Genomic DNA, 21,019 nt, shown 5'->3' on the forward strand with positions numbered 1-21,019 from the left:
AATTGTTAATTTAATTTGCGAATAAATGAATACAATTTCATTGACTGATATTTGCGTAACATTTTCATACCACAGAAACCTAATTAACTAATTGGATTGTTAAACTTGACAAGCAAAATTGTTTATACTGTAATTACAGTTCAAAGTATAATGAATATAAATCAAACATTACTTCACATTATCTGTTTCATTGTTACAAATTAATCATGAATCATATCAACACTATGTCCAGAATTATTGCCAAAAATGTCTGATGTACCTATTCATAAAATATGATCTATTTCTCAAATATAAAATAAGAAATAAGAACCAACTCAAATAAATTTCCGTTATAAAAAAGGTGAGGTGAGAAGAAAGAAATTGGCATATTTAATGTCCACACAGATTTGTAAACTAGGAAAATTTTAATTTTAAGCAATTAAGTAGTATAAATAAATATTACGTTATAAGCAGTTCAATGTTTTCATGAAAATAAGTTAAGGAAGAGCAGGTCCTCCTGACACAGGTTTTCTCTTAAACTTACTAACTACTCCATATTTTGTAAAATTTGGAAACGAAATAAACTATTTCTAATTTTTTTTATTTATACGAGCCATAATATAAATTATTAGGTACTACATTTAATTGTATCATAAGTAACAAGATATTAGTAGGATGTTTTGTGTATTTCATTAATGAAATGTAACTAGGTAAGTAAAACGTAAATCCAACTGGAGCCACTTATGCGCATCAGCTATTCTCAACTCAATTATTCATGATAGGTAAGTAAGTAGTGGTTATAAATAAAACTTATGATATTACGAAAATATTGTAGTACGAATAGTCAATAAGCGTGAACTGAAGGATAGTTAGGAATTAACCAACGAGGAGCCGTAACTAGTATAAAACCGGACCAAATAATAAGCATCGCACACTGCAACTGTACGTTTAGTAACGTGATACTAGTGAGAAATTTTGTGAAAAATGTTTTTGTTTATCGCGGTAAGAATATATAACTAGATTCTCAGAAATCTATCGGGTGGAAATATCGGAAAAGTTAATAACATAGCATATTAAAAAAACAAGGAAACAGTGCCATTAAACCTAATTAATTACACATAAAAATGCGGATAATATGAACAATACATGCACGTATTAATTTATTAAGCATTATATTACTGAAGTATGTTTTCTTTGTCAGTTTTCGTGTCTCGTCGTTGCGGCTACAGCAGCTCCATATCACGGCGACGTCGGATATGCCACCTACGATGTAAGTTTCTCTTATCCTATAATTTTAATTAAGTAGATAAGCTTCAAGTTAAGAATCTAAAAAAAATAAGTATATTTTTTTAGTTAAAGCTTAGAAAAAATACCTACCATTTTAAAGATTCTTTTACTATCCCAAATGGTGAGCAGAAATATTAGTAGGTACTTACTCATTAAGATATTCTTATTGTCTTTATAAATACACTTTAACAGCAATTTACCCTTACATTGTTAATCATTTGATTTATAACGACTTGTGTTTGCAGGCCGTACCTCGCTACCATTTCAACTACGCCGTCAACGACCCAGTGACGGGTGACAACAAGCACCAGTCGGAAACCCGCGACGGAGGCTACGTCAGGGGTTCATACTCTCTAGCTGAGCCCGACGGCACCGTGAGAGTAGTCGACTACACCGCCGATCCCGTATCGGGCTTCAACGCGATCGTCAGACGGATCGGCCAAGCGGTTCACCCACAGGTCGCCCGACCAGTCGTCCAACCCGTTGTGACTCAGTACGCGCCTATTTCACACGCGCCTATTTCACACGCGCCCATCTCGCACACGCCCATTTCACACGCGACATCTTTCGCGACCAGCAACAGCGGATACGACAACTACAATAACGTCGGATACGACCAATACAACTGGGCTAGCGGTTTGTCCCACGATGGACTCGGTTACAACGGACATATTGACGGCTCATGGAATCTAGGAGGCCACGGGCACGGATACTACGGACGCTAAACGCAAGACAACAGGGCATGTACAATATAGTCAATAATAAACTATTGCTTTTCCGAAAGTCGAACGCTAAGGTATAATGTGTGAAAACAATAGTTTAGTTAAGGTAGGCATTATGTAATTATGACCCTAAATTAATTAAAATATATGTACATATTGCGTGAAACTTTTCTTTTATTTAATTAATTATTCAAAACAGGAAATTAAAATCCATACCGGTAGTTATCTAATTATTCATACAGTTATTTTAATATTATTTACATTTATGTATATTATATTTACCAATACACGCATAACGCATGAAATGAAGTGAATAAAACTAGCAAGACAATTAACTACACATTTATTACCATAAATAAAATACCACTGACACATCCATACATTAAATGCACATCTTATTTGAGCGGGTAGTCACAAACACTCACACCAATACAGTGTGAAAGTGACATACCCTTGGAAATGTATATAAAATAAATTATTTTCTTTAAATATCGATGTGTGCGTGCCCTTGTCTATGCTACGTAGATACGTAGCCCCTCCCTTCACCGAACAACCATAGACACACGCGATCCGCCAAGTACGCGAACAGCATGTCTTCTATCAGTACTTGTACTAAAATTAGTCGATACTGTAACAAAAAGGTATAATTTACTTTAAATATGCACCACGATACATTTTAATGATGACAGGAAGGACAGACATAAGTAATAGCTAAAAATAATCAATATACTAAAGTCACACCCCGGACACTCCATACTAAATTATCGTTTTGACAGTCACACTGTAGAGACTGCAAATGTGTGTGTTAACGCTTTATAATATGTAGTTGGCACAGGACACGGTGACTAGCGTAAATTAAAAAGTTCGCGTTTTTCTGATGAAATACATCCGTAAACAGCACAACATCTAACCATTTTCTACGAAAAACGATAATCACAAATCCAAAATAATAAAATTACTTTAAGTCAATTTGATTAATGTTGTCAATCTTCGTTGCGTATCGTCCTTGTAGAAAAATGTGGACCATTTTTAGCATGATCGTGCGGGGTGAGGTAAGTGTTTAATTTTGGCGGGAGGCGGAGAGTGTCCGTTCTGTAGCGTTTAGCTACTATTATGTATTCTGTGCTAAAGTAATAAATTTACTTTTAAAGACCGGTTTCTGAATTGAGAATTGATTTGATTAAGCTTATGCCTCATACAAGAAAATGCTGAAAGAGCATTTAACTTCAGACGTTTTTATCGTCAAATACTCAATACAGAAACTGGCCGTAAGTCTAATTTGATTTTCATTTTTCACATAGACCAAAATTAAAAATGATTAGAAAATTGTACTGCTAAGAATGTAAAAAATGGAGTCCATCTTTATTTAAAACTAGCTTTCCGCCCGCGGCTTCGCCCGCGTTTTCAAAGGAAAACCCACATAGTTCCCGTTCCCGTGGGATTTCCGGGATAAAACCTATCCTATGAGTTAATCCAAGTTACCCTCTATATGTGTGCTAAAATTCATTGTAATCGGTTCAGTAGTTTTTGCGTGAAAGAGTAACAAACATCCATACATCCATACAAACTTTCACATTTATAATATTAATAGGATACTCACATCAGGTGGGAAATACACGATCTCGAACATATTACTCAGGTCCGGGAACACGCCAGCGGCCAGCGCCAACACCGCTCCACCAGATATAAGGATACTGTACAATAGCGGCTTGTTGTCGCGCAGACCTTCCATGAACGGCTCACCCTGTTTAGAAAATAGTGGGTTTAGAAATCGAATTTATTTCAATACTAGCTTTCCACCCTTCGCCCGCGCATTCAAAGAAAAACCCACATAGTTCCCGTTCCCGTGGGATATCCGGGATAATCCCTATCCTATGTCCCGGGGTAAAAAGTAGCCTATGTCCTTTCTCGGGTATCAAAATATCTCTATACCAAATTTCATGCAAATTGGTTCAGTAGTTAAGGCGTGATTGAGTAACAGACAGACAGATAGGGTTACTTTCACATTTATAATAATATTAGTATGGATTAAAAACATTTTTATGCAGGACAAGCTAATTTTTTTAGACGTCTTCTAATTTAATCTGTAGACATTCACAGGAATGGTTATTATGTTACTTTGAATCATCTTCAAGCTACATTCTCGATGTGCATTTTTTTCACAAAAAGTGAAGAATATAAATGAAGTTTTCTGAATATTCGAGAAAACTGCCATCTTCTTTTCACCGAAATATACGACCTCGTTCTTGAAACATACAAGGCTCGTTTTATTTTTACATACATAGAAATAAATGAAATAAATTAAATGATTTTGTTTTAACCCATTGAGCCCCAAGCGGCCCGATCGGTCCCAGACACAATAGATTTTCTATTATTTCTGTGGTACCGGGGCCTGAGTTATTAATATGTTACTGGGGTACATAAAAATGGGGGAGGGGGGGGGGGGCTGGTTCATACTTGAACGATCCCGAAGGCAAGTTTAGATAGAACATAAAAATCAATCACAATAATTAGACTCACTCTATAATTGATAGCGAACGTAGATATTTGCAACGCCATGGATATGATGTACACAGTGCTGTTGAGCAGATCTGGTTGGAACGGACGCTCTTCATCTTCAGCCAAGTCCATGTCCAGTTTTGGTGTTGTGTCTCTAAAAAATTAATTATTTTCAAAAAAGTAATAATAAGTGTATAATAGTTTTATTATTATTTGGTTTATGGTTGTATAGTAAATTATATGAGTGAATAATTAAAGGGCATGACGTAAATTCCCTCAAAAATATCACGCTGTTTCTTGGACCTTTTAAATTGAATATTAGATGACATAATTTTGAAGAAATTTACGTCATGAGACATCATATAGCTTAGATAGTAATTTCGGACACTGTAGCAAGATAGGTATTATTTTTTACCTGTAAAAAAAATATTGTAATAATTAAGGATGTTATTTTTTTCGGAAAACTAGTAAGTATAGTTTCTTAACAGGCAGATGTTGTAAGGTCCAATTATGTTATAATTTTGAATCATCAATTTCATTAAAGCATGTATATCTATACTAATGTTATAAAGCTGAAGAGTTTTTGTTTGTTTGAACGCGCTAATCTCGGGAACTACTGGTCCGATTTGAAAAATTATTTCGGTGTTAGATAGTCCATTTATCTATAGGCTTTATCATCTTGCTAAGACCAACAGGAGCGGAGCATTGCAGGTACAACCGCGGAGCACAGCTAGGCTATTTTATATAGGTAGCATATATCTCCGAAACGGCTGGACCGATTCTGATGAATTTTGTGTCCCTATTGGGTAGGTCGGAGAATCATCTATTTTTGATACCCCTAAGTGATAAGAGTAAGGCAGAACAACGTTTGCCGGAAGAGCTAGAAATTTATAAAAAGACGTGTGGCACTCGGGGACTGCCGCGGTAAAGCTATTGCATGCTATGCCTTCAAGCCACACCTCCGTGCCCGTCGGAGTGGGGAGCGTTAGGTTTTTTCGTTACGGAATTTCTCGATTCGGTCCCCGCGCTCAAGGCCCGCGATAGAAGCTATGCAATAGCTTAAAAATATCTCTTTACCTGTCTGGTGATCGCAACGTCGCTTCCCGCACCAAATATATGAGACATACGAAGTGTACAGCGAATTGTGAAAGTACCGTCATTACTGTATACATGTTGAAAATGTTCGGTAGAGGGCGCTGCTTCGACAGTTGTTTTAGTGGCTGTAAGAATTGCATTGGTTAGTATCAGTTAGTATATTTTCTTTCAGTTTAAATGTATAGCAATTGAATACGTTTGTGGTTGATTACTACTATTATTACTGAAAAATATTAACTAGAATAAAATTTAATTAGTCAAATGAAATAAAAGTCAATTGGCAAAATATGGCAGAAGGCAGCTGCAAACAGCCAAACATAATTTATTTTATAAAATTTTGGTTACATTGTAAACAATAAACAAGTACTCATAATTCTAGACTGTTACTTTCATTTGAGGATAAAAGATTTTACATGAATATCAGAATAAATGTACATACTATAAAAAGTGATGAACTGTAAATAAAATAATTTTATCAATTTCTACTTTTTAGAGTTTTTTTTTTTATCTATTAGAAATCTCAACTTCATCAGGTTCTTATTTAAATAAATGTATGAATTACACTTAATACTAAGGAAAATAGTATAATAATTTAAATTTACCTTAGACCGTGATATGAACAGGAAACACGACGCAAGCAATAAACTCTGCAGAGTTGCCTGCGTATCACTAAACTTGATGCCGTCCAAATACAATACAGACTGACTGTAGGCCAATATAAGTGCGTTTAGAGCCAAGATCTTAAACATTTGCAGTGTTGTGACCAGTGTACAGCGTCCTTGTTTGATGATGTGACATACTGGAAAAGAAATTATTAAAATTAATTTGATAAGCTTTATCTTATATAGTTAGAACTGAGAGGTAGAGTTGTTTCACTTATCGATTTTTTTAATGGGAGAAGTGATCAGATTTAAACTTAATTACTACTGCAAATAAAAGGATCATAGATCATAGATCATAACTAATCTTAGTTATTTTATTAAATGACTGAATAACATTCAGGCTGTTAATTGAATGTCTCTTTTTCTTAGAAAAACTGCCCTATTAATAAGACTCTTAATTATTAAGGTAGTTAGCTGCCACATAAACGTTACTGTGTATAAATGATTATAATTATTGATATTTAAGTCAAAATAATCTCAATACCACAGAAAAGAAAGCACAACTCACTGCAAAAAATACTCGACAGTCTGCTAGTAAACGGTGCAGCTACACTAGCGTCACCAAGTCTCACGATCTGCGGCTGGTCTTCCTCCTCTAGCTTCTTCATGGCTCTCCGGAGACGAGCTGCTGCTTCAGCCCTGGCTTCCGCGCGAGGGTCACGAGGACCTGGTGGTCTACGGATCTCTAGCTCTGGAGGTGGTAGTTCACGAGGCTTCTCGCGGGGTCTTTCAGGAGCGTTGGCTAATATGGCCACACCCACCTAAAAAATTATAAATTATAGTAATATAGGCATTAAATCAGTACTAGGTACTTAATTTTTGTTAATATGGGCAATATTTGTATTGTGATAATTTTAGTTAAAAAATGTGCAATTTTTAGCACATTTTTGAACTAAAATTATCTGTATTCATATATACATGCTAAATTATTGCTATTTAATAACTTCTCCTATCCTGACAGTATATAAGGAAGTTTGACATAAATAATGTATAAATCTACTCACATCTGCATGTTTCAAGGCACCAACATCATTTGTACCATCACCACACATTAATGTCACATATCCCAGTGACTTTAATGTAACTATAACAAATTCTTTCTGCTTTGGTGCAAATCTCGCAAACACTTTTATAGATGGTATTATCTCTAATAGAAACTTATAGTGATTCTCAATCAGGAATGTAAGCCCCTCCCCAGTTATGCACAGATCATATTTGGTAGTCAATTCTTTGGATGTTTTAAACGGTTGAACAGAGAGATCAACATTATCATTAATTGATTTCCAACTCCAATCATCATCTCCTTTGGTCAGAATAAGAACTTCGTCTTTTTGCGTAAATTTAAGCTCTTTCGCTACATGACAAGCAGTTAGAGGATTATCACCAGTAATCATCACTACAGAATGAGATGCATTCACTATTTCAGCAATAGCCTTTTTAGAATCAGTTTTCAAGGGACAGGATATAATGACAAACCCAACAAAGGTCAAATCTGATTCAACATCCTCTCTAGACAACTCCCTCACTTCTTGAGAGTTCAATTTTCCTAAGTTTCTATAACCCAGTGCCAAGACCCGAGCACCTCTTCTTGATAAAGTCAAGTAGACATGGTCATAATGTTCAGGAACTTCTTTCAGCATTGTCTTTATAGTTTCAGGTGCGCCTTTTACACTGCTAATATAATGTGATTCTACAAAACCTCTTTCATTGACCTGATAACTGGCCACTACTGACATTCTCTTCAAAGCACTGGCAAAATGATTTCTGTGTACAATTTTAAGGCCTGGGGACTTTCCTTTTTTTGGCACAACAGCATCTCCCTTGGTTAAATTCCACTCTGCAGCTTTCAGAGTTGCTTTTTCCAAAGGATCCCCCACTACACCATCATCAAGTTGAACTAGAGAATGACATGATGCCAGTACTTGAATAGTTTCCATAGGTGCTTCTGAAAGTGGTATTACAGTAGCATCTGTATGATCCCTAACACCAGCAACTCCTTCTACAACCAGGTTGTCACTAGTCAATGTGCCTGTCTTATCAAAACAGCAAATTTCCACTTTGCCAGCAAACGGGATCCTAAATGGCTCTGTGCAAAACACTGCTAACTTAGACAGTGACAATAAAGAGGTATTCACAGCTAGAGATAATTCTATAGGTAGTTCTGGAGGCACTACAGATGTCAATATCAAAGTACATTCTAAAAATAGTTTATATCTGTTTCTCTCAGGGTCTTCACATCCTTTTATCCACACATATGCTGCAGCAGCAATTGCGAAAATTAATAGGAACAGTATAAAACCAAATGTTTCCAAGTTGTTTGCAGTTACTCTTTTAACTCCAAAGAGAATTGTTCTCAAAAGCTTTCCCTGTGATGTGTTAAATCCATTGCGTACAACATAACCAATACAGCCATTGTCTGGAGCTTTGAGAGCAGATGTTACATTCTTGCTTGGTGAGGAATGTTGTACTATTTTAGTTCCACCAAAGAGCATGTGCAGTTTTCCATCACCTTCAGGGTCCAAATTCTGTTTTGTGTCTTTGTCATTTTCCAAAGGTTCTTTCATTTGGGGAACACTTTCACCAGTCAACATGGATTCATCAACAATACAAGAACCTCTTATTAAAACAATGTCACATGGAACTAAATTATCATTACCAGAGCGTGTCAAGGAAACTATATCACCTGGTAGTAATTGGTCACTCATTATTTGTCGCCACCTCCTATTTCTATAGACGTTGATGTTGTATGGCTTATTTCCCATTTTCCTTATTTCTGCCATGTTTCTCAACTGCTGCTGTACCAGTGTGCACTCAAACATGACCAACATCACAAGAGTGAATATAGAATAGTACCAATACTTATCCAGACACCATAGAGCAACACAGAAAACTTGGAATACAAAAAACGGCGCTGTGGCCCTTTCTTTGAATAGTTCCATGAATTCAGGTACCACCTAAAAGAAAAATGAACATGTTTAGATTTAATATCCTACAGATTGAATCACTAGATAGTATAAAACAAAGTCGCTTTTTCTGTCCCTATGTCCCTATGTATGCTTAAATCTTTAAAACTATGCAACGAATTTTGATGCGGTTTTTTGTAATAGATAGAGTGATTCAAGAGGAAGGTTTTAGTACATAATTTATTATGTTTTAGACAAAGCGGGCGAAGCCGCGGGCGGAAAGCTAGTAAAATATAAGAGGAAAGTAATGTACCATAATCATTTCATTTTTGCCAAACTCCTTCTCTGCAATTTCCAAAGACTCATCATCCAAGTAGCCCTTAGATTCCAAGTATTCTTCATATGTTTTGTTGACAGGAAATTCAACAGTGTGAAAAGATTTCTTATCCCAATCATATAGATATTTGCTTTTTTGAAACACAAACCATACATCTGGAGTGGGACTGCCTTTTTTTGTTGACTGAAATGAAATTTATGAAATCACATTAGTCAATATATTATACCTAGTTATTATTTAAAGCATAGCAGAATACCCAAACATTAATTATTATAATTATTTAATTTATAATATAAGATAAGGCAATCGTTGTTATTACCTTTGTATGATGTAGTCTAACAATTTCTGGAAAGCCATTATTAGATGTTGGAACTACTTTAACAATTTCAGCTCGTATAGGATCAGTTTCCTGAAACAATAACCTATAGTTCAGTAACTCATCAAAATTTCGCCATACCAAAAGAACTAATATAATTTAACTTACTGGTGAACAAGACAGGAAGCATTGTATATGAACACTCCAATAACAGCAAAGGCAAATCAAAATTTGAATAGTTGCCACAACAGCAACTGTTACAAACCCTGCTTCGAAATTCTCATTGAAACCGTATACAAATATCCAGCAGTAGAAAATGATAGGATAAATAATCAAAAAGGGCAATATAGTTCCTTGTAAAACAGTCGCCACCGGCTTAAACAACTGTGTGTATTGGACTAAATCGTCTAATGACGATTGCTTGTTGAGTACCATTTTTCAAACTCTGTATTAAACAATATGTTTGAATGCAAGAGTTATTTAGCAAATATCTCTATGTTCATGGCTTAACACATGTCGTGCATAATTATAGTCAAAGAATGAATTAAAAATTCACAAATACTGATTTCAAATAACCTGTGACACGAGAACACATCATTTGACGAATTGACAGTCGACAGATGACAATTATAGATTTGACGTTTGTCATGAATATCATTTTGTCTATGACCGTAATGTCCAAATCTGTGGTCCAAATTAATCTAAAAATTAAACATTCTCTTATAAATTATTTATCCAAAAAAATTGGTTGTTTGTAAAGTAGGTTTACGATCGAGATGTTTACGTGATAACGTCTTATTGGTGGCAGCCAAGTGGCAGCGCTCGAGATGAGACGGGAGATCGGTCCGTCTCTCTCTCGTTATACCTGCGATCGCGCTCGTGAGGTTTTGGCACGGCGTAGACAGAGAATCCAATAGACACCGGCAATGCGTGTCGCAGAAAGAGATAAAAAAAGAATACGTCACAATATTTAGGGTTACCATGTGAGGGAAAATTTACCCCGCAATTTGTAAGATACAAATCTCTCAATATCATTATTCACATAACATAAGTGGATAATAATGAGATATCCACATTACATACTTACATGTTTATACTAATATTATAAAGAGAAAATGTTTGTAATTATGTATGTACATATGTATGTATGGTTTTCGGAGCGCAGCTAGTATATAATAAACATATTACTTTTAGATGGGTAATACATATTATGTATATACACATACCTATATATTATATAATCCATACTATATAATATTATAAATGCGAAAGTAACTCTGTCTGTCTGTCTGTTACTCAATCACGCCTAAACTACTAAAACAATTTGCATGAAATTTGGTATGTAGATATTTTGATACCTGAGAAAGGACATAGGCTACCTTTTATTGCGAAATATGTACCACGGGCGAAGCCGGGGTGGACCACTAGTATGTATAATATATATCATTATCATAATCCCATATAAAAATGTGTATGTAATGATAATGTAGATGAAAACTCGATTGTTCATTATTTTTTATAAAATAAAATAAAAAAAATAAAAGAATGTTTATTTTCGTAAGTATTAACAGATACACACGATAATTATATTGACCGACCCGCGAACGCGCAAAAAAAAAACGAAATTTACTTAATAATAATTTATTGTAATAAAAAAATTACATTTAAATTATCTCTAACTTAATTAACTACGTCCCTCCGGTTCAATGTTGGAAGTTGGAACCAAGAGTGTCCATTGTCTTCGGCGGGGCAGCGTCGCGGTGGTGGTGATTGCCGTAATACTTTCTAACCTTCGGTTTTGGTTTCCAATCTGTTCATCCTGTAGCTACAATCCAAATTTGTCGTAAATTATCCGGTTCAGGAAAACTGGAACAAGCCATTGAATATTTCAGATATTTAATTAAATACACACTGCAGAATATATATTATTATTTCCCATAATAGTGGGTAACAATTTGTAGAAAAGTTGGCAACACAAAATTTTTTAGGTTAAAATTTATAATTGTTATTTTTGTGGTTTTTAAACAATGTATTCAAGTCAACAGCACGTGATACACAATATATTAACACGCTGAAATATCATGAAGGCCTATAAACTGATAAAGAGTTGTATACTTACGAGTGAAAAGACAATCCAGGCATTTTCGTTCCACTATCACTTTAACCCGCCATTGGTGACCTCATATGTCTGTGAGACCGGGCAGTTAAAGAAACCCAAATATTTTTGTCACCGTTTATCGAATTGCACTGTGGTTTCGAGTAGCTGCCTAATTTCGCGCCCCCTACCCTACCCCTACCCCACGACAGCGACGCGGGCGCACGTTACTGAGTTTTGGCCCCAACCCGGTGCGTGAGACCGGCGTCACCAACTGAGTAAGTAAAATGGTTATTGTGTATTTTTTTTATTTTACTTATTTTGATAAAGCTGTTGTTGTAATTTATAGTTTAATCATATAATTCTATTATTAGTAAGCGTTTTGCTAGATTTGATGGATATTTTACAAGAAATTCCGTGTTTTTTGTTCAAATTGTGAACACTGTTTCAGCATGTCTTACGAAAGTAATCAGTGTCGTCTCGAGGCTCTTTTGCAAGAAGCAGTATCTGATGAGGACAGATTACAAACGTCATCGGAAAGTGAATCTGGAAGTGACTTCGAACCAGATAATTTCGAACCAGATCGCACGTAGTACCAATAACTTGCTCTAGTTGTTTGGCTGTTGAAGATGAGTGATTTTAGTATTGTATATTTTTTTTTTGGTCGAAGTATTACCATTTATGTTACTTCATTTTATGTTTTCAGTGTCATAAGACTGACTAAGCCTAATTTTACTGTTAAATAATTAAGATTGATGCTTTATTTTTGAGTTTTAAAAAAACTTTGTTAAAATACTTGACAATTTTAGTTATTTCAAAGATGTTGTCTTATGCTAATAAAAGAGATTTGATTTATTAAATACCTTTGTTTTATTGACAATAAAAGATCAAATTTTATATCTATCCCAATGAAAAGTAGCATGAACCGTAAATTACAGATAAACTCATAGTCAAAAACCCCGGTGCGTGAGACCGGGGTCACCAACGCTGTAAGTCAAATTCACGTCACCAATGGCGGGTTAACACCCTTTAACGCTACACCGCACCATGGTATTATTTTATAAGGTATTAACAGTAAGTCTAAATCATTAAAAACCAAACATACCATGAATTACGTAACTTAGAACATGTAAAAACTATATTTTTAGGGAAGACGATAGTTAGCTGTCAAACTTTGTTTAGCAAAGTAGGTTTCTTTTCTTGAAAAAAGTGGCACGCTGGGTGAAACAAAAAATTTTATCGTTCTCTCTCATTTCTTTACACAACACCGGCATAAGTTGCTCTTTTTCTTGTGTGAATGCGACATAAACTATCAATTTGTCTATTGGTTTCTCTGTCTACGTGGCACGGTTTTGGTGTGACACAAGTTTCTGAACATGTCACCCGACTAAAACGATTTTAAAAACGTTATCACGTTAAAAAAAATAACAAACAATAAGCACTTAAAACCGAAGCGCTATTCACTCATCTACTCGAAAACGAAACAAAAAAACTTTCTCTATCTGTCTATCATGGTCTGGCTTTAGCGCTAAGACATTGGCTAAGACCGCGTTTCCATCTGCAAGAAAACTTCCGCAAGAAATGTCCGACAGACTTTCTTGCAGATATACGCAGGATACGCGGCCTAAAACTGTTTTTTTGGGATTAAATCTATATTAGTCCTCGAAACATGAAGACTATAATTTATTGTGAATAATTTAATTTCAATTTTGGTACATCTGTGTGGTACATCAATGACTCCGGATTAAAAAAAAAACATAATTTAGGATTAAGCTGCACTACGTTATGGCTAAACCTCCCGCGCGGTTATTAACCGTCTGATTTCAAGGCAAGCGAAATAAGCGGCCTCATTTGTGGTTTTATCACGCGACCGATTTAAATCGCAGATTAATATGCTCGCGGGTATATACACCGCAATTCCACGCCACAATTTTACGGTCTATAATGTAGGCACTTATTTTACTTTGACGGCATAATATAATATGTAGTTTCATAATCGTATGTGTCCTACAGAACGTATCACATTGCACGAGTTTTGCGGTTTACATATTAGGCCGTATTCAGAAAGAAAGCTGGAAACTTATAAGCGTATAAGTTTCTAGCTTTCTTTCTGAATACGCCCTTAGGGAACAGTCACAGTCCACAGATCTAATAATATTTAGGTACCACAGAGTAAGTAATATGTACAAGTCAATGTCAATTCTCACACATTTGTCACATGACATTGTTTTGTTCAATTGTCAACAAATTTGGCGCGAATTGATCGATCACTATTTATTACAGTTTGACTATTCACTATTCATTAAAGTTAAAATTCGCTATTGAACTTAGTACAAGGATTATCAAGTGTTTATTTCAAAATGGATTTTAAAATAAAAAGAAAGTCTGTGAAAACTGCAGTGACAGGAAGTCGCATAGAAACATATCCTCATGATTTACAAATGTATAAAATTCCCCCTATTGAAGATATAAGCTTGCAAGAATTTGAAACTTTAGCTCTAGAAAGGCTTACATTATTAAGAACATTAGCTACTGCAACTACTTTAAAAGGTCTGCGAATGTATTCAGATGAATGGAACGAATTTGTTATAAGTGAATTACGGAGCCAGGGAATAAAGTACTATGTGAGGTTGTGTGAAAAATCCGCTTGTGGTATATCAGAAGCAGATTTAGAAGCAAGACGCAAAGATCATATAGCTCATTTTATACTTCGACTTGCCTATTGCAGAACTGAAGAACTCAGGCGTTGGTTTATTTCACGGGAATTAGAATTATTCAGGATGCGATTTATGACCATGAGCAGTGATGCTGTTGACAAATTTTTCACCCTAAACCATCTATATTATACAAATATATCGGATGAAGAGAAAAATGAAGTTATTATAAATCTAAGGGAATCAACCCATCATCAAAACATTGATAATATGAAATTTTACAAAGTAAAATTTTATGAAGTTCTTGATTTAGTCAGAGCTAGGAAGGTTTATATAAAAGGAGGGTATGCATACATTCCACACAAAGACTTCATATCTGTGTTAACAGCACAATATAGAGCACACTTAAAACAAAGTCTTGCAATTGCATACCATCATTTAAGTGAAATAGAACAGGATGAGAGATTAGTTTGCTTATTGAAGGGATTGCATCAGTCTTATGCAGGAAATGATTATAGTGATTCTAAAGCTGCTATTCCAATTGAAAGTATTGATTCACTCTCAGTTAAGTCATTCCCATTATGTATGCGCCAACTTCATGAGAATCTAAGATTGGCTCATCATTTGAAACATGGAGGCAGATTTCAGTATGGTTTGTTCCTAAAGGGCATAGGGGTGACATTAGAAGATTCCTTAAAGTTCTGGCGCGACGAGTTCACAAAGATAATGGATTTAGATAAGTTTGAAAAGCAGTATGCTTATAATGTCAGATTCAATTATGGTAAAGAGGGTAGTAAAAAGAATTACTCCCCATTAAATTGTTTAAGAATTATTAACGGCAATGTGGGTCCTGGTGATTGCCATGGCTGTCCATTTAAACACTGTGATGCAAGTAATTTAAAAAACAAATTAAAAGGATATGGATATGATGGTCAAGGTAAATCTATATTGGTAAATGGAGGTGTTTTCAAAATAATATTCATTTCAAGCATTAGTAATTTTTATAAATAACTTTTTTTATATTTATTGTTTGCTTGGGGGTTTGAACAACTGAGCCAATTAATAGTACATTCACTGGGACAATTTTAATTCATTTGTTATTGTAATAACATGAAATGTTTAGATTCTGCAAGTATTCATATTTTCAATTTTTTTATCTTATTGTTTCAGCAATCAATGAAGTTGTGGAAATGGCAAAGAAAGGTCATTATCAAATAGCGTGCAGTAAATACTTTGATGCAGTGCACAACTCTGATCTTGGTTTAGGGATAAATCATCCCAATCAGTACTTTGAGGAAAGTCAAAAAATAGTCAAAGGCGGCACTAAATTGGAACCGAAAAAGGAAAACAAACCTATCATCAAGAATGAGCAAAGCAATATAGAAGAAATGGATTTCGATGAAAATTTTTAATAAATAAAAAATACTTGAACATGATAGCAATTTATTTATTAATACTAAATTGAGTTATATACTTATTTTATCTATTTCCTTTTTACATACATAGCTTTCTTTGTTACTCTGCCACAATACAAACCAAATATAAAAATTAAACCTATAATTGAGAAGCCTACAACTAAGAAATATTTTTTTGATGGCGACGTTGAAATTTCATTGTACACATCACCCAGATTTTCAACAACATTTACCTGAAATAATTAAATTATTAATACAACAGATTCAGTAAACTAAACTAAAATGGTATTGAGTAAAGTGATATCCATTACTTACAGCTGCAACATATCTGTACATCTCTAGTCTACTAGATAGTTCTTTTTCACATTCTGCTTCAAGTTTCCTATTACCGTCGTTGAGTATTATTTTTAGGCACTTCAAACCTGAAAAAATTAATATTAATTTCATGTGTATGTGAAAATTTTTCTAAAATTACGTGTACAGACGAGTATGAAATTATTAATAAGCATAAAAAATGTAATGAATAAAAAATTATTACACCCAAATCACAATCACTGTTGTACGCTGCGTTTATAGTTAAGGTCGAATTTCAACTATAGAGCAACTGATGACACTCATAAAAATATACCACTAGATTTTGGGTGATTCTTTATTTAAAAAAAATGGCGTATTCTCTATTAATTATACTTACGTCTACCAGAGCCATGCTCCAAATCTTTACAATATTTAAGCAAATCTAATGCACAAGCTCGCTCCAGTAGTGGATCGGCTTCAATATCCACCTCAGTTTCCTCTATAATTTGTACTACTTCTCTTTTACATTCAGCTGATACAATTTTACGATTTAAAAGAGCATTTTTTAAACACTCTTCCACCTGTAGGGAAAGAATGTTGTTTATCATAACATAATTCAAGGAATAACAAAAAGAATTACATAAATGATAATAGCAACCACACAAACCACTAGAACTATCAATTATTTTATTTTTGAATGAAAATAAAATAATTGATAGTTATAGATTATTTTCATTCAAAAATAAAATAAAACGTGTATGTACGTAATACGTTATCAGTAATTTTCGTAATAAATTTTAAGCGCTTAAATCATGCAGATACTTTTATGGCTGATAATATTTACTGGCAAGATAAATAAAAATTCCTGCAATATCCTACTAATCCCACTAGAGATAAAAATATTAGTTTGTAAGAATTTGTGTTTGTTACTCTATCACGCGAAAACCACTAAATTCGCATCAGAGCTCAAGCTCAAATATAAAAAAAAGACGTGTGGCACTCGGGGACTGCCGCGGTAAAGCTATTGCATGCTATGCCTTCAAGCCACACCTCCGCGCCCGTCGGAGTGGCGAGCGTGAGGTTTTTTCGTTACGGAATTTCTGGATTCGGTCCCTGCGATAGAAGCTATGCAATAGCTTAAAAAAAACTTACCTGTCCATCAGAATTAGTTATTGAATCATTTGGGATGGCACAAATTGTCTGTATTTCTGCTTTACATAATTTTCCAAGCAGAGGATCAAGGCGATAGTTCAATGCTTGCTCCTTAAGTACATTGGCCAATTCATTCTCACACGCCTTTTCAAGTTTCGAAGCTCTAAATTGCTCTTTTAAGCAATATAAGACTTTTCCTTGTAATTCCTCCTGTGGTTCGTTTACTGAAATAAAATAAAGAAACGATAATATGTCAGAAATTCAATCTTTTATGAATAAGGTGTTTTTTTTTTTAATAATAAAGGAATACTTACAAATAATTTGTGAACAATGCTTTTGTATATCTCCCTGGCAAGCATTCTGAAGATTATTATTGAAACGATAATCCATATTTTGTTCGATCATTCTATTTGTCACAACATATTTACAGGACTTATCGAAGTCTGCTGCTTCTCGATGAGCCTAAAAATTAGATAAATATTGAATTAACATCATTTTGCTAGTATAAAAGTAATATATGATGTTTTTTGAGTTTAAAATTACCTTCAAGCAATCCAGTAAAGTGGAGGGATCAGTATTATGGCAATACAAATCAATCATATCACTACAAGTGGTGACAAGACGATAATCAATTGCATTATCAGTGAATTCTTGTTTTCTTACAACAAATATAGCTTTTCGACAAGGTTCGCTTAATTTAGTTTTTGCTGTTTGTAGGCATTCCAAAGCTGCTGATTCCCCATGTGGGATTCTAGGACATAACTCAAAGAGGTCTTTCTTACAAGCTTCTTTAAGTTCAGGGTCTAAATCCACATTTTCCTTTTGTTGAAAGAGCTGACTTCTTAATTGTTGGCGACATTCCTTGTAAATTGTATGTTTTCTTTTACTTATCGTATCATTTCTCACTATTTCACTCAAGCAAGTCACAACCTGGCTTTTTGTTTGTGCTTTGGGACAGAACCTTAATACATAAGACTTACATGCATTTTTAAATTTTCTTGTAAACCTATAATTTTTCAATGAGATCAATTGTTCATGCTCAATAGCAGCCCTGCATTTTAAATTTGTTTTTATTTCTGGATCACTTTTTCGTCTAATTAGACAATCTAAAATGCCATCATCCATTTCAGTCTTAGTCTTCAATTCAGAGGAACATAATTTTTCTATAGGTACTCTACAATTAGAACTAACTATTGCATTTAGTTCTATGTGACCACTTTGAGTTTCTGTAAAATTTGTGACTATCTCCCTGCATTTCGGTCCCAATTCTTTTATTTTGCTTTGCAGGCATTGTATTTCTTCACCTTTGTCTGTATTTTCAAAGCATAAATTTGCCAAGTCATCTATACAAGTATCAGCTATTTCTGGGAGTAGGTCAACACTTATTGCCCTTTGTTGCATTACTCTTCTGACTTGTTGTTCACATGCTGGTAACAACATTCCTTTTAACTCAGACTCATAAGCGTATTTATATAGGCAAGGGAGAATTAGTGGATCCTTTTGTGACTGATGCTCACTGGCATCAGCCCACTGCAATTTAGCTTTACACTGAGTGACTGCATCATATCTGCAAGCTTTGTACAACTGTGGATCTAATTGGAAGTTCCTTGACACAAAATATTGTATCTGTATCAAAGCAGCTTCGCAATCTGGGCTCATTAGTGCAGTGCCCAGTTTTTCCATTAGACAGGACATAACTCTACCGTTGCCTCCATTGACCTCTCTGCAGGCTCTATCAACAACTGGTTTGCATGCTTTACGTAAAATAGGATCTACCCTCCAGTCTTCAGCTGGATCTGCCTCTTGAATTAAAACTTCCAAAGATTTTTGACATGCTAAGCTTATTCTTTTGTCCTTACGTCTTTTTGGTCTTGCATGTTCCATAAGACAGTGTATGGTTTTTCCACCAGTTTCAACACTTTTGCACAGAGTTGTAATGTCATTTGCACAATTTTGCATTAGCTCTGGTGAAAGTCTGTAATCATCCATGAGCATCTTTCTATGTTCTGTCATTTCAGAAATACATTCTGGTGTTACTCTCAATGACTCATTTCTTGCAACATTTTCTAAACAAAGCAAAATTTGAGCAAGACGCACATCTTTGTCATCAACGACACCTTTACGACAATGATATTTTCTTATATCTTCTTTACATGATTTAACCAAACCTTTACTCATTCTATAGTTCATTACTATATTTCTTTGAGCATAAAATAGTTGGTCCTGACATCTTTTTGACATACCTAAAAATAAAAAAATAAAAATTATTTAAATTATCTAAACTTTCTATGATTCAAGAAAAAAAACATATAGTTAATTAATAATTATTCTTTAAATAAATTCAACTATTACCATTCTCATATTTATGTCTAATCAGACATTTATACATTGATAGAGTTCCAGGTACTTCATCAGGACAAAAGTTTTTCTGATCTAAATTACATGCAGCAAATACTAATTTATCCATTTGGAGGGTACTGTATTTCATCTCCTGAAGTACAGTTATTTCAGATTGACATTCAGGCTTTAAACTTTGTTCATGGTTTTGAATACATTTTAATGTGTGCATTTGAGAAAGACTTCTTGGGTCTGGGGGTATTCGCCCACATGATAATGCTTGTATGTCATCAAGGCAATTCTTCAAAAAACTTTTGGTTATTTGCCAATCATTAAATATTAAAGACTCAATTTTGTTTATTGTTTTCCAACAAGTCTTATCTTTGACACTTGGTTTTCGTTTTAAAACACAGTCAATGATATTGTCTACAGAATTCAAGCAATCTAAAATGATTGGTTCATTCAAACAAGATGTTTTTATTTTGCTTTCAAGAAAAACATTGTCCAAGAGTTCTGATTGATGTAACCATATTTTATGTTGGCAAATAAACGGTAACTGAGTTTTATTACTGTGTGTTATATTGAGTGCACAAGAAAGTAGAGCTAAATCATCGTCCAAATGTGAACATTGCTTTTCAAACGGCCCACACTCGCCTAAATCTGCTCTGTATCGTTCTCTTGCAGATTTAAAAGTTCCAAAGGACTGAGCACATATAAAACAATTTAGTAAGTATATCACAAGAACACAAATAATTCTAGAATAGGTCATTTTGAAGCACCGGTCAAAGTTTGCGTTGTTATTTTTTTTTTTCTTTTAAAATATTATTACAATTGCGTAGCACTACACATACTAAAAAAACTTTTATTCTGTAACAACTTATTACTTGTTCAAGATTTATTTCGCTATCACATTTTATTCAGTTTATGAAAAATTTGTCATTAAGTATCAGCAAAAATATACAAGCTTTTTTGTAATTTGGCATTTGATGTAGAAATGCAATGACAGTTGATCAAAGAACAACAATCAGGAATGAGGAATGACAACAACATCATCAAGTTACAAGACAAAAAAACTTTTTTGAAATATACATTTTTGTAAATGTATTTAAAAATATATTTTTATACCCATAATATATATTTGCAGCTATATTTCCAACTTATACAAAATATGTAGGTACTCTACAATTTTTTTAATAATTAAATGCGAAATATTATAATTTTAGTATTGATTTGATCAATAATTTTTAATATCTTGTTTTGTTGACCACGGTT

General features: G+C 34.2%; 4 protein-coding genes and 1 long non-coding RNA gene across 5 annotated transcripts; 2 read left to right on the forward strand and 3 right to left on the reverse strand.

The window, feature by feature from the left end:
- The first annotated feature begins 813 nt into the window (after positions 1-813).
- Positions 814-2,154, forward strand: LOC149910599 (uncharacterized). Its single transcript, XM_090115419.1, has 3 exons — positions 814-981; positions 1,181-1,249; positions 1,512-2,154. The coding sequence occupies exons 1-3, from the start codon at positions 964-966 to the stop codon at positions 1,989-1,991; spliced, it is 567 nt and encodes a 188-aa protein (XP_089971545.1). The 5' UTR covers positions 814-963; the 3' UTR covers positions 1,992-2,154.
- A 161-nt stretch (positions 2,155-2,315) lies between these two features.
- LOC149910600 (endoplasmic reticulum transmembrane helix translocase) lies at positions 2,316-10,405 on the reverse strand. The gene is made up of 10 exons (XM_090115408.1): positions 9,969-10,405; positions 9,804-9,893; positions 9,461-9,667; positions 7,249-9,198; positions 6,753-7,005; positions 6,185-6,381; positions 5,565-5,707; positions 4,509-4,641; positions 3,589-3,732; positions 2,316-2,616 (listed from the first exon to the last, which is right to left on the reverse strand). The coding sequence occupies exons 1-10, from the start codon at positions 10,233-10,235 to the stop codon at positions 2,506-2,508; spliced, it is 3,495 nt and encodes a 1,164-aa protein (XP_089971534.1). The 5' UTR covers positions 10,236-10,405; the 3' UTR covers positions 2,316-2,505.
- A 1,020-nt stretch (positions 10,406-11,425) lies between these two features.
- On the reverse strand, positions 11,426-11,965 carry LOC149910601 (uncharacterized). The gene is made up of 2 exons (XR_016457337.1): positions 11,920-11,965; positions 11,426-11,666 (listed from the first exon to the last, which is right to left on the reverse strand). It is a non-coding gene; the product is annotated as an uncharacterized LOC149910601 (long non-coding RNA).
- A 2,227-nt stretch (positions 11,966-14,192) lies between these two features.
- LOC149910602 (DNA primase large subunit-like) lies at positions 14,193-15,985 on the forward strand. The gene is made up of 2 exons (XM_090115439.1): positions 14,193-15,486; positions 15,720-15,985. Exons 1-2 carry the CDS (start codon positions 14,256-14,258, stop codon positions 15,959-15,961), a joined length of 1,473 nt encoding a protein of 490 aa, XP_089971565.1. The 5' UTR covers positions 14,193-14,255; the 3' UTR covers positions 15,962-15,985.
- On the reverse strand, positions 15,981-20,757 carry Glg1 (Golgi apparatus protein 1). Its single transcript, XM_090115428.1, has 7 exons — positions 19,763-20,757; positions 17,954-19,653; positions 17,725-17,872; positions 17,411-17,634; positions 16,656-16,839; positions 16,280-16,386; positions 15,981-16,197 (listed from the first exon to the last, which is right to left on the reverse strand). The coding sequence occupies exons 1-7, from the start codon at positions 20,514-20,516 to the stop codon at positions 16,033-16,035; spliced, it is 3,282 nt and encodes a 1,093-aa protein (XP_089971554.1). The 5' UTR covers positions 20,517-20,757; the 3' UTR covers positions 15,981-16,032.
- Between the last annotated feature and the right edge of the window lie 262 nt (positions 20,758-21,019).

The sequence above is a fragment of the Colias eurytheme genome, chromosome 2 (genome assembly GCF_061535395.1).
Source record: "Colias eurytheme isolate Ceu_HAF_F1 chromosome 2, ilColEury1 Martin Lab GWU primary, whole genome shotgun sequence".
Taxonomy (NCBI): Eukaryota; Metazoa; Arthropoda; class Insecta; order Lepidoptera; family Pieridae; genus Colias; species Colias eurytheme.